At 38.0% G+C, this 14,181-nt stretch overlaps 1 protein-coding gene across 2 annotated transcripts in view; it reads left to right on the top strand.

Annotated features, from left to right (window-relative positions):
• PCDH7 (protocadherin 7) overlaps positions 1 to 8,425 on the top strand; it is a 64,404-nt gene extending 55,979 nt beyond the window's left edge. For both annotated transcript variants that reach the window (XM_066573207.1, XM_066573208.1), the window contains one exon: positions 544 to 8,425. In XM_066573207.1, coding sequence (XP_066429304.1) covers positions 544 to 585 — 42 coding nt within the window. In that variant the 3' untranslated portion in view covers positions 586 to 8,425. The remainder of the gene's footprint in view (positions 1 to 543) is intronic.
• The last annotated feature ends 5,756 nt before the right edge of the window (positions 8,426 to 14,181 follow it).

The following is a 14,181-nucleotide window of genomic DNA, read 5'->3' as shown; positions in this document are numbered from 1 at the left end:
ATATATATATATATATATATATATATATATATATATATATATATATATATATAGCTTGAAATTTAGAATCCAGTTTGGAATTTCCCATGTGGATTTTTTAATACATTTTTGGTTTATTTCTTTATTTTGTTTCTACCGGTACGGTTTATGTTATTAAATGTATAGGCCAATATCTCTTTATAAAAAAAAGTAAATAAATCTATTAGTTGTTGAAAATGTTTCTACATTGTTTCTTCATGTGCCGGCAATCGCAATGCCGTCCTTTATTTTGTTATTGTAAATTGTTCTATCTGCTGCTGGTAATTATAATTTATCTGCAGCTTGGTGCCCTGTGTAACCTAATGACAGGCAAATACATGGATAGGCATCTTTTCATTTGCTGTATGCAATAAATTTTGCCTTTAATGATGCTGGAAATTCCAACACTATCTACCACAGCGAGCAATATTTTTTCAGGTGTTTATAATTTTCATATCATTTTGCAAGTCCTCATTCATTGGGGATAATTAAACTTGAAACTGAAAGACCTCTATTTATCCACAGGTCACTGCACACTCCTCCTGTGAACCTCAGCTGCGATCTTGAAAAATGTCTGTCTTAAAGAGCTAGAAAATGTGATTGTGGGACAATGTTGCATAGAGTCACTCTAATAAGTGTATCTAGAGTGACTCTGCTGCCTAAAAATTATGAAAGAAGCTTCAAGTGACGCGCATCGGAAACACTGGAGAGCCTTGAAAACCATTTATATATACATTTAAAGACATATAAACTCCTTTTAAAGTATTAAGTTTATACTTGCCTTATTACAAAAATGAATTTCACAAAAAGCAAGACTATGGAATACCTAAGGAATTCATCGTTTGGTTAAAGTTTGCATTCAAAAAGGTACGCTGTATGTATAAATGGTTCTATTCTATTGACCGTTCACTCTTTTTATTTTTGTTCCTGAATGCTTATAACCTATTGTGATATCTGAAATGTACAATGTTACAAATGATTTGTTAATTGTTATGTACTTTCCATGCAACCGTTGGCTAAACTAGGAATTGACAATGAATTGAGAAGGAACATTTTTATTTTCTTATAAAATCAACCAATAAAATATATTTATTATATAAAGATGAATATTTATTATAGATATATAAGAAAAAAAATCAAAAAAAAATCAAAGCTTTAATCTAAAGCTTGAAACTAATGGTGTTGCTGAAAAAAATTGCATGTCTACACTCCGAACACAGAGTTTATTGTTTTTGGGTTTTTTTTTCAATTTTTTTGTATTTTTGTTATTTAAGCATAATAGCAACTTTTTGCTTGGCTGAATTTAAACAAGTGAATGCACTACCAATAGATACGTGATGTATTATTAGATAGATCAAATCAGATATGCCACAGGCGGTCAGTTTGAGCTTTCTTCATTTTACTCTTTGCATTGAGGGGTTGGTCAGTTTACATAGGTTCAGTAGGGTTGATTCTCTGTTACCAATCTATAAGTATTTTGTTTTTCCGGTAGGAGAAAAATAAAATGTGAATGTACAAGTCTGTCTACTTTGAAGTTAAAGGTATTAATTGGGATTAGAAAAAAAAGACAGACACAGTGCAGCTCTTGTCTATGGGCTATGCAGGGTGTTTCAGGCCCCTTCACTTGATTGGCAATAAGTTGCAATACCAGACAAAGCCAATGGTCAAGAGTGGTGGTAAAAAAGTTACACTTTTTTGTAATCTTGAACATACCCTTTAATGTTTAGAAACTACATTATCCTACCTAAAGTAATTGGACACCTGAGCAAGAATCAAAAGAAGCATTTATTTACATATATAAATACTTAGTGGGGCCTCCTTTGGCCCTATTGACATCAGATGCTCTCCATTGAATACTTTCTACTAACGTCTGATACATTTCAGCTGGTATTTCCCTCCATTCACTCTGCAAACATCTGGTGTGTCCTCTTATAGAAGATGGACGCTGTTTATACTTCCTCACCCAAGTTTGTCCTTAAGATGTTCAGTAGGGTTCAGGTTGGAACTCTGTGTAGGCCAGTCCAATCGTGGAACATTCACAGTATCAAACCAATGTAAAACAGCATTGGTTTTGTGATAAGGTGCGTTGTCTTATTGGAAGAATTGCTGACCTTTCCCAAAGTATTGCCACATTGTCAGCAGGACATTATTATCCAGAATGTCCGGATACACCTCTGTACTCATGGTTCTTGCCACTACAACCAGCAGACTGAGCATGCCATGTAAAACATCCTGAGATCATTATGGAACCTCCACAGTACTTAACTGTTGGCACAACACACTCAGACAAAAGGCGTTCCCCAGGCATCCTCCACACCCAGGTACATCTTATCTGATTTGAAGATGGATTAGTGTGATTTATCACTCCATAGAATGTTCTTCCATTACTGAACTGTCCAATGAAATGTTCCTTACAACACTGAAGATGGGTCAATGCATGTTATTTGAGATATCTCATTGGACATTTTCAGGATGAATTAAGGGAAATACCAGCTGATGTATTTCATATATTAATAGAAAGTATGTCACAGAGTATCCAATATCATTAGGCTAAAGGGACGTTGTACTAAGTATTAACATATATGCAGAAATGCTACTTTTTATTCGTGTTTAGGTGACCAATTACTTTGGTAGGACAGTGTTCACTGTTATTATTAAAGGGAATCTGTCAGATGGAAATGTTTACCTTAGACTAGGGCATCTACACAATATCCTATCAAGCTCAACTAGTAAGCACAATTGCACTAACTAAATGTGTACCAGTTGAGAGCTATAAGAAGTAAGCCTCATCTTCCAGACTTTTTGGAAATTGTGCACTTTCTGTTTGTATAGAATTCAGATTGCAAGGAAGATTCCCTTTTAAATAATTCTCAATTAGATGATGTATTATAATTTTATCATTGCAATTGTAACCTTGTACAGTAGTTTCCAAGAACAGACAATGTGCCTCCTCCAAAGATTCTGTATGTGTCTCTTATACTTATTGACCATGCAGACAAATTTGTAAGTACATTTGCACGAAGAGACTGCGTTAGGAATGCTTGGTTCAGTACTTTCTGTAGTCCTGTTCCGCAGTCTATAGAAATGATCAGAATTTCAGAACAATTCTGCCTTTGTTTTGCAGTAAACAATCTCATTAGCATATCACACGTTTCCATATTGTGAATACAATCTCATTTTCAGAGTTTTTTAAGTCTGGTTAATATGTGCCTCCAAAAACATATACCGCCTCATGTATAAAAACAAGTGCAAACAAAAAGCCACTATTCAAATTACTTCCCCCAGTTATTAATTAGCTGTTTGCTGAACATGGATTCTTAATGCACCCCCATCCTCAATGTAATCATATATGCTTATTTATGTCACTAGTTAGATGGACCTGACAGTGGCTTTTTTCTCGGAAGAACAAAAAATGGACATAGTAAAAACTCTATGTGCGTGTTCATCAGGCTGCTCCATTATACAGTAAGGCCTCATGTCCACGGGCAGATCAGATTCCACATGCGGGAGCCTGCAATGGAATCCAACCCTGCTCACGGCTGAGAACACTGCAGATACCTCTCTGAGTCTTTTCCGTCCTGTCCGGCTCTTCTATTTAATAATCTGTGTGCAGAAGCACCGGCAGCGCACATGTGCAGAACATTTTTTTAACTCCTGCTTCTCTGCGGAATCCACGGCCCATCCGCAATTTAATTGCGGATGGGCCGCAGATCGGATGGCTTCCATTGACTTCAATGGAAGCTGCCCGTGTGGGATTTGCACTGAAATGGAACATGCTGCGATTTTTTTTTTCCTGGACCAGAAGGTCCGCAAATCAAATCTGCATGCTTTATTTAATTTGTGGATGCCCATGTATCCCTTTGGACGGTTTGATTTGTGGATCTTCCGAGCGGATTCCACAATTCAGATCCGCCTGTGGACATTGGGCCTAAATCATACAGTCCTGCAAAAAATGGCGGGTCTGGTTATTTGTAATCCAGTATGCATGGCTAATTTTATTTGGTAGAAAGTCAACTAACATCTGTTTGTTTCTTGTGGAGAAGACCCCTACTTTTTGTCTGCATTAGGTTATGCACATGAGGCTTATATGTACTCCAAAAAGCCTTTCACATAGCTCGTTGTCATAATGAGCGCCATTCAACAAGGTCAGCACCCGTTTAACTGACCATCACACAAGCCAGTTCAGAATATGTCGGACACAAACGATCGTACATGTGATCGTTCTTCCCCAATACAGATTCATCATTGCCAGCAGCACATCCCCTATTTACATGGAAGATGTGCCGCAACAGCAATGACTTTTTTGGCTGCAGAAAAGTATGTGCTTGTTTATTGGCTGATAGGAGGCACCTTTACATGGCCTGATGAGCAGGCATACAAACGTTCTTACCCGATCATCGACCCATGTGAAAAGACTTTTAGTCTAGTCCAAACAGTTTAAATGCACTAAAATAGATCAGTGGTGTAATAGATATATCAATAATGTGCAAATTATGCAATCACTGGAAAAAATAATAATCAGAAATGACGGAATAGTCATAAAATATTTTGGAATGTATATTTTTTTAGGTTTTGTACTGCTTATAATTGGATGCATTAAATGGCACAATGTGGTGCAAATTCATTTAAAATCTCTCAAATTTACAGAATTTACAAAATTAAAACTAAAGACTTTTTCAATAGCATATAGCATTTTGAAGAAAAATATAGAATAGTTAAAGTTTTCATTAGATTCTAGTACAACTGTGTATGGTCAAAGGACACATTCTGCAAAAGTGAATATCACACTGCACGATCTACCATCTACCTAAATATATTACCGATCATGAATAGTGTTGAGTGAACTGAAACAGTAGTAGTTTCAAGTCGAACTCTGCTAACAGTTCAGTTCGGCACAAACCCAAACCAAGCTTTTAGTAAAGTTCTACCTGAAAGTGGGTTTTATTGCATCAGTTCACTCCCCACTAGTCCTGTACACTGAGGTGTAACACGGTATTAGAGTGTTATACAGGGCTTTTATGGCTTTTAGACAATGTTATACACCAGTTTAATGGTTTTTGGTGAACTTTCAGCTTGGTTTGAACTAATTTGGACCAATCCAAACCTTTTGCAAAAGTTCAGTAAACTAACTGAGCCAAACTTTTCAAAAAGTTTGCTCATAACTAATCATGATTTTAAAGGGGTTATCCAGTTTAGAAAAAAACATATTCTTACACTCTTCTAGGGAATTATGAGTTATTAGAGGGGAATCATTTACTCAGTATCCTGAATTATTGACTAGAGTAGAGAGTGGTTACAAAGAGCATTTGTTTTCTTTGGAGGACCCATGCTATTCTGCATTACAGAAAACCCAGTGATTTGAATGGACACTATGTAATGCTTAAATCTCCCAGTTTGGTGGTGCTGCAGGGAGATTGAACACTTACTGCCAGGTTTACTCATAGTTTACAATTGATTGCTGGTGAACCAGTAGAAGATACTTCATAATGTACTTACTGTTCAGAGATCCTTCTAAAGATACTTTCACATGGGACAACTATTGGCCAAAAAAAATTCTCAAATGAGCAATTTTGAACTATAGTTGTCCTGTGTAAAAGCAGGACTCAAAAGGGTCCTGAGAGAGAAATCCCGTATTAGTAACTAGTTTCCTAATTTCGGATTAGGGTAAACAGGCAGTAATTCATCTTTTGAGTGACTGCCTGTTTACAGTGTATGGAGACAGGCAGTCAAAAGAGATCTTTGGCATGCTCCACCTTCATTCACTGAACAACTATCGTACTTGTGTGATACCACACGATGATAGTCATTGGGATGACTGCTGGGTGCTGCGTCCAATAGTCATCTCATCTAAAAGTACCCTAACAAGTATGGGTTGACTACAACTGAGAACCCATTTAACACAAGTAACTGTTTTCGACTTTCCTACTTATCGTGAAAATGGATAGACAGCCCAGGATAGAAAATTTGCCCAGGAGGTGTTTGTATTTGGCACTTGACTGAATCATAGTCCAAATGCTGTTTACTTTCATTCGGAACACTTTTATTTTGGAACAGGATAACTACCTCAAAAGGTTTAGCCAGTCTTTTTCCATTGTTTATGAAAGCAGCCAGAAATAGGCCTATTATGTTGGGCTGTAATAGAAATATGATTAAAACCAGGCCTGCTACACAATATTGGATACTAAAACAGATATGAGCATGTTAACTATAGAGTTAAACAAAATATATTAATCTTAGCTAAATTAGCGTTGGATTTTTGGTTAGCTTGTATTGTACCTTTCAGTAGAAATGATAGTTTTCCTAATACACTTGATACGACTCTGTTACCCCAGACACATACTTTTAACTTCCTCTTGCTCCATCTAAGTGATTAAATTGTATGAGGATCCAACTTAGGTCAATAAGTACAGTATACAAATTGGTCAACTGGTGGTGGTAACAGTTGAGTTTTTTACAAGCATCTGGGTTGAGGAACGGGGGGACAGTGTTTAATACTAATAACACAGCACTGTAGTCTCAGAAAGCACATGGGGAACATTTATCAGGTGTTTGTTTCTGATTTCTTAGAGTAACGTAGCAATGATATGCAGTGAAACCTCATCATCTCTTTGAGAAGACCAACCCATTATCTAGACCACATTTCCGAAGACAGATTCTCAGTTCCACCATGTAGTATGTACACTGATCATCTTCTTTGAGAAGACCACCCTCCTAAAAGATCACTTTTTTAATGCTAAATTATTTGGCCAGTAATGCAACACCTGCTAGACTGTAGGCCAGGCACAATCGCTGTAGACCCTAGTAGAATGCAGTAGACCATACGAACAAGTAGCTCCTCCAGATTATCGTATGGTCTATGGTGATTGGGCTGGCCTACAGTCTATCAGGTGTTGCATTACTGGCTTCCTTTTAATTGACTAATATCCTTATTTTTTTCTATCACCTCTGTGATTCTAAGTTAGTTGGCCAACTCCAAAAAGTTTCACTGTATATAAATAAGTCAAAAATTATTAATTTCATCATTACGCGAAAAAGAAAGACAATGTTCTCCTATGCAGTACAAATGCAGACGAGCCCCTAAACGGCTATAAGAAACACTCAGGACATCATTTGTCTATCACTGTTTTCTACAATATGATAGTTTAGACGAGAAGGAATACTTCTTTCATCATTTCAAATTTTCAAGTGATTATTCCCTGTAAGGAAAACATGAAAGACCAAAATTGTGATAAATGTTGCTCTTGACTGAGCCATTACTCATATAAGTGCAATCCTCTGTGGAGTTAATTCTGCTCTGAAGTGAAACTGAAATATCCAACTCAATATAGGTACAAACTAAAAAGAAACTAATTATTGTTTTTGCAGTAATATTTTATGGTGTGCTGCAACAGCCTGTAACCGGCAGATCTCATAGGAGGTGATTCATTAAGCTTTGTTACCTGGTAATGTTTCCTTTTGGGTCATAACAAATGGTAGGAATGGGAATTCAATCTTTATTTCATGTAAAGGATTTAAAAGTCCCCACAGGATTGAGTTGTTCCATTACAAAAGGGTTTTTTTAATTATTTTTTATGTCATTTTTTTTAACTAGGCCAAAAAAACGGAGGAGAAAACTGTAAGTGATTGCAAAAGTGCAAAATTTTGGGGTATTCCCGTCCAATCAGTATGTAATGTTATTTAATATCACAATCCTACTTTTGTTGGCTTGAGTGCTTTGAATTTTTTTTTATTACATCTGAATTTACAGGGCAAACGTTTAGCCCTTTTTTTTTGTAAAATGACTTTACGTATTTATGAGACATCATGCAAAACTTTTTATTGTTACTGAAAAACAAACTGCTGTAATTGCAAATGCCGTGCACATTTGATGAATAAAGTGAATTTTTTATATTAAACCATAATTAAATTTGTCTATTTTACTACTGTACTGGGTAAATGCTTAAAAAAAAAAAAAAAAAATCTAATGCAAAGTCTGAAATATGTGGAGTTAACTGTCTGAAGTTACTGTGGCTAAGACATTCTTAAAGGTTTCAGAAATACTTAATGACTTCATAAGACTTCATGATCTGCTGTTGGTGCAAAATTGAAGGATAAAAGAAAATTCTTTCCTGACTAAAAAGCAAAAAAAAAAAAAAGTAAGTCCGCAGATTTGAGAGGCTTAGCATTAAATTGTATAAATTCTGAAACACTATTACTTTATGAGACGCCTCAGAGGAAAAAAAAAAAACTCCTTATTTAAATAAAATCTTACCTATCATTTCTTTTTTTATTTATTGTAATTCAGAGTTTTAATTTTGAAAGATTATTATATGATGAATGAGTCACTAGAGAATGTTCAGGAATGCATAGCAATACTGTAGGTCATGTTCACGCATGATGAGTAGCTTAAATAAAAGTAGTTTTCAAAAATGTCTTTTATGTTGTTTTGTATTCATGTATTTTTAGTTCTTTTTCACTTTTAAAAAGTGTACTTTTTTTAAATAATCATCTGGAAATTAAGAGCGAACCAGTAGTAATCATGCTCTAATTGTGCAGGTGAGGTCGTACGTGTCTTTCTTCATCATACAACAGACGCACCCACCATTAAACTACATTCCAGGTGTGGCTGGTTACCTTCAGGCTTAGTAAGTTAAGATAAAAGTATTTATTTAATTATGTATGCTACCAATTAACAAGGTAATGAGATGATTATCTCCGTAATAAACCAGAGAAAGTTTTAGGCTATGTTCCCACACAGCAAAAAAAAAGAGCCTTGGCTTCAAAAAGCCACATGATCTTGCTAAAAAGTGTTTTTTTTTTCTGTGTGGAAACACTGCCTTACAAATAGGACGATATTACAAGTAGAATGTCATGACTATAGAATCCAATCTCGCTTGCAAAAAGCCTAAAGCAAGTGAGTCAATGCAAACCAAAATGGAATGCCTGCATTATATCCTGTACTCTTCAAGTGAGTCTAAAGGCCCTTTAAAAAACAACAATTATCGCTCAAAAGCCATCTTTTGAGCGATAATTGTTGCATGTAAATGTGCCCATCTTTCAGTTGTCTACCAAAAGATGATTTTATGTTCGGCATAAAATCCATCGTTCGTCAGAAGAGCTGATAGCAGGGACTTTACCCTGTGTTCTCCATGGGGAGTGCTAACAACATTGTGTCAGCTGTCAGCCCAATGACAGAACAAAGGGAATGTATTCAGAGAACAGACCACCTGCTGTTCTCTGAATATAGCTCCCAGCAGTTCACACACATTAATAAGCTACTAATTGGCATTAGTACCAATTAATAGTTTATGCAAAATTATCATTTAAAAGCCATCTTTTGAGCGATCATCTTTGTGTGTAAAAGGGCCTTAAAGGTACCATTACACCATAGCAATTGTCTTGGGAAATAGAGGTGGAGAGGGCCAGAAATCGCTCATAGATTGGTAAAAGGTAAAGACCCCTGGTCATGACTGACTGCTTGGGTGATGTCACATCGCGATGTCTTCTTGGCAGACTGCTTTTGCAAGGTTGTTTGCCATTGCCTTCCTCAGCCATCTTTTTACCCCCCTAGCAAGCTGAGTACCCATTTTACCGACGTCAAAAGGATGGAATGCTGAGTCAAACCTTGAGCCGGCTACCTGAACCAAGCGGGGATTGAACCCGCAACCTTCAGGTCATGAGCGAGAGCTAATGACTGCATATTCTATGCCTTAACCCTACACCACATGAGGCTGTTTCACAGATCGAGGGACTCTTATTTACATGGACTAACAGTTGCTTGGTTTTTAGTTGTGCTAAATAACAAACGACTCCAACAAGTGAGCGATTCGTCGTTCAGTGCCCTGTCAGTGGCCGGTTGTACATGGGACCACTATCTCTTGAATTCACTGTTTCCAGTGTGCAAAGGTACCTTAAAAGAAAATGTCCCTCAGTCTGACAGCTCTGAATATTTTTGAATTGGTGGTAGAGAGGGCTGCAATCTGAGGGCAGTATACCGTAAGGCAGCTGTTTACTACTACTGGTACTAATCATTGGTAAAATAGAAAACAATTACCTACATGTTTCTTTAAAAGAAAATTTGTTTTTGTTAGTTTTATTACGTTTCACAAAGAGAATGTTAGGATCCCGCTTGTAGGCGTATTATTGCTTTTGAAATGAAGCCCAGGAAAGAGTGGGACTCTGATCAATTTGTTATTCAATGTAGAGGAATGAAACACATTACAAAACAGCCAGATGAAGATATGTTTTCAAGTTGTCCTTTTTAATTGTTGCTTTATGGATAAAACGGTAACAGGTGCAAGGGCTCCTGTCCACGGGCGATAGATCACTGCGTTATCCACGGCCGTGGGTAATGGAGTGAACACTTTCCATAGCATTGCCATAGAAAGTGCAGCCCCGCTGTACACTAGTGGAGAATCATAGTGATTGTCCGCTCACGGCATGACGTGGTTCTCTGCGATGAAGCTATCTGTCAGGCTCACCGTAGAGAACTGACAGTGCTCCCCCGGCTCCCCCGCGCCGTAATATCGGTAGCGATATTCCGTCATGGCAGTGGACAAGGGCCTAACACTAAATCCTATTTTTTTTTGTATGAGGAATGTATTAAGAATTCCACTATGGAACAGTATTAAAGGGATTGTATGATTTGTCCACACATTTTTATATGCTCTGTTTTGATACCAAAGAGGATGGTCTCCGCTCTAGACCCCATCTATTGGTTACAAGAGCGAGCCACTAACAAAAAGTCCAGTGGAGCCATTTATCCGTGCATCACAGCCAGCCACAACTTCCCCTTGTGATTTATGTTATCTTTGTGGTAAGTTCAAATAACTCATGGGAGTGCCACAGATTATCATAGAGAAGTTAACACTTTTTAGTTCCTGGCACCACAATCCAAAAAGATCACATGATCGGTATCTACTCATGCTGTATTATGTATAGTTAAACCCAGTGACATTACTCTTTAATACAATATTTTTGGAACTACTAAAGGGAACATGCAGTGCTCATGTATAATGTTATTACATTTTGATCTTTATTCCGTCTTATTTACCATTCAGGACCCCTATTTCAGATGGTCACCACAAGGGCGGGCCTTATATTTGCAAAAACCTAATGCTTCCTAGAAAGTGGTGCAATGTACATCACAATTCCAATTGTACATGTTGTATGTGGATGTCCATTAATAGGATAGAGTGATAGCCTGGTGTCACCTTTAGGCCTTATTCACACAAGCGTTTTATTGTGGCTATTTTACTGCGTTAAAGCGTTGGCCAAAAATCGCGACCATGTAAAGTACTGGATTCCAATGCATTCATTCACATGGGCGATTATTAGCCGCGTAGAAATGTACGGACACCGAAGAAAGGACATTGGCGGCCAAATACACTGCCCAATGTTTTGACAAAGCTGGAAAAGATAGCTCTTGCCGTCTTTCGTCCACGATCAGCTGGCGGCTCCCATAACCTTCTATGGGAGCTGCTGGTAAAGGGAGGGGGAGGGAGTTCAGCAATGGCTAGCAGTGCTAAACCATGTCAGCTGACTCTATTTAGCTAATAGAAGCCATACTGAGCATTTCTCCCAACCAAAGGAATTCTGGGCTGTGGCATATATACGCAGTACCTGGCCATTTGAATGGGTGAGAAAACACAAATTTTAGCTGTGACTTGGTCATAGATCTGTCTCACTCATGCATTTTTTCACCCGCGATACAGATAGCTGAAAATACGCATCACCCCTGTGAATGAGGCATAAGAGAAATACAATAGAGCAGAAATGTGTTGATATGTGCTACAAGTTTGCTAACAAACCATATCTCATCAAGTACTACATCATTCTCCACCGATGTTCCTGACCAAAAGTGACCATTTGGTTCAAAGTTCGATCCATATGTCACCAAAGATCAAGTATCCAATTGTATAATAATTAATTTACAAGGTAAAATTAGTTCTTTAGAAGGCATAGCCATAATATTCATTATCTCAGCACCCTCAAACTGTTGTGCTGCTTACAGTTCATAACAACCTCATGTCTCTATAAACAGACACTACATGTGACAAACATTGATTTACGGTTTTATCCCGTGTATACCCATGGAAATTATCATTAAAATGTCATTTCATGTGAGGGATTTGTTTGGTCTTCGTTCTGGCAAAGTTGTCTTGTCAAAGCATAATCACACGTGGTTATTGGCTTAGACTAAATTAAACTCATTATCTGTGTATTTAAGCTACATGAGATCAGACATCATTTACATCTAGAAAGTACATTTATAAGCTGCAGTTGTAATATATGGTTGATATTAGATGATAAAGTCATATTGGTGTAATTAATTAGTTTATCTAGATGCCAGAGAAGTGTGTAAAGGGCAAAGTTTCTTATCAGTTGAGTTTGATACCCAAAAAAGACATGGCCAATTGATGGCGGTTAAAGGGTTTGTCTAGGTGTAAACTAGTAATGGCCTGTTTTCTGCATAGGTCGTCATTAGTAGATCTACAAGTACACTTGGCCAGATTGCAGATGATTAAAGGGGGTCTCAGGTAATGGATCCCTACTGACCTTCTTCTATTGATGATCTATACTGAAGACAAGCAAGAAAAAGAGACCCTTTAATAGAGTACGAATTCCATTGAAATCAACAGGAAAGCCAATGGAAACATTTCTCTGTTATGATCTTTATTTTACTTATCATACAGAGTGAAAACCTACTGTTGTATGGATTGTCATACAGCCTTTAAGAGTGCCCAAACACTTATGGTAGCTGTTAGCAGAATGCCCATTCAGCGAACAGCACATGATTTTCTGGTTCCATGGGGAGATTTGAGAACATCTAGACACCTTGGAAAGAAGGAATTCGACATGCCCAATCTTCTTTCTCCCTGCCAGAGGAAAGTTAAAAGGCCTTCCGGTAGCTGTTAGCCAAATGCCCATTCAGACAACAGCAATTTCACACCACCTTCCTATACACATGATTGGTTGGTTCTGCTGAGCATTCATGTGTTTTCCATGAGGAGATTAGAGAAAGCCACATCTAGACACCTCTAAAGAACGAAAGGAGGAATTCAACATGCCCAGTGCTTCTTTCTCCCTGGCAGTGGAAAGTTAAGAGGCCTCCATATACTTACGAAACATATGATGGTCGTCCCGCAGGTTTGGACAACTTTTCCCATAAAGATACCTATACATGGGGTGATTGTCACCCAAATAATCACTGATCACAGCAATTTTTGGCAATAGTTGTCCCATGTGCAAGCTGCCACCGGCAGGGCACAGAGGAAGAAATCACTCGCAGGTCAGAGTTGCTTGGTTATTAGCTCACTTAGAAAACAAGTGACTATTGGCTGGTGTAAATAGCCAATCGTTCATCTGTGAATGGCTGCTTGTTTGCAGTGAATGGAAGCGGGTGGGTGGAAGAGATCTCTGGCTGCTCTGCCTCCATTCTCTCTTTGAATATTGCTCCTGTGTAAATGTACCTTAATGTTCACAGAGGCCATGAAACTAAAATGATGAAGGATAGGCTGAAATTTTATATTCTTCTTATCGATAATCTGTTATTTTAGTGTAATTGATAGTAAACATGAAAGGTCTTGTTAACTTGTGTACTGCTTCAGCTGGAGAACAGAAGGCACATTGATTATCACATTGTAAGTGTCACTCATGTGTTATGTGTGAAGATAGCTGTCATAGCCTACTGAAGGTATATTCAAGATGCTTAGGACACACAGTAAGTCATAATCTATGGCTTCTAATTCCGTGTTACAGCAGGAAGGAGACGGCCGTACCTCAAGACAGACGTCTCTCTGCAGCACCGGGAGAAAGAACATGTGACTGGCTTCATTGCCGGTCATGTGTTCTTTCTTCAGCGCTGCAGAGACGTCCGTCTTGAGGTACGGCCGTCTTCTTCCTGCAGGAAGGGCTCAGTCACACAGGAGCATTGGCGCCTGTGTACGGGTGCCGATGCGCCCGTGTGACTGAGCCCTCATTTGTAATAAAAGATCACCCAAGAAATGTGGACTTCTGAAGGTTTCACTTTACCTATGTTAGGCAGACAGATGTGGATCTGCCTTGCTGCACAGCAATTCGACTTTGGGCTAACTGAGGAGGCAGCAATTGGGGACCACCGGTTGTCACCCTTGACCCCTCCAAGTTGTATTCAGTCTTTGATGTGGGGTCTCCAAGCTGTTA

The sequence above is a fragment of the Eleutherodactylus coqui genome, chromosome 7 (assembly GCF_035609145.1).
Source record: "Eleutherodactylus coqui strain aEleCoq1 chromosome 7, aEleCoq1.hap1, whole genome shotgun sequence".
Taxonomy (NCBI): Eukaryota; Metazoa; Chordata; class Amphibia; order Anura; family Eleutherodactylidae; genus Eleutherodactylus; species Eleutherodactylus coqui.
This window is presented reverse-complemented; position numbering and strand designations above follow the sequence as displayed.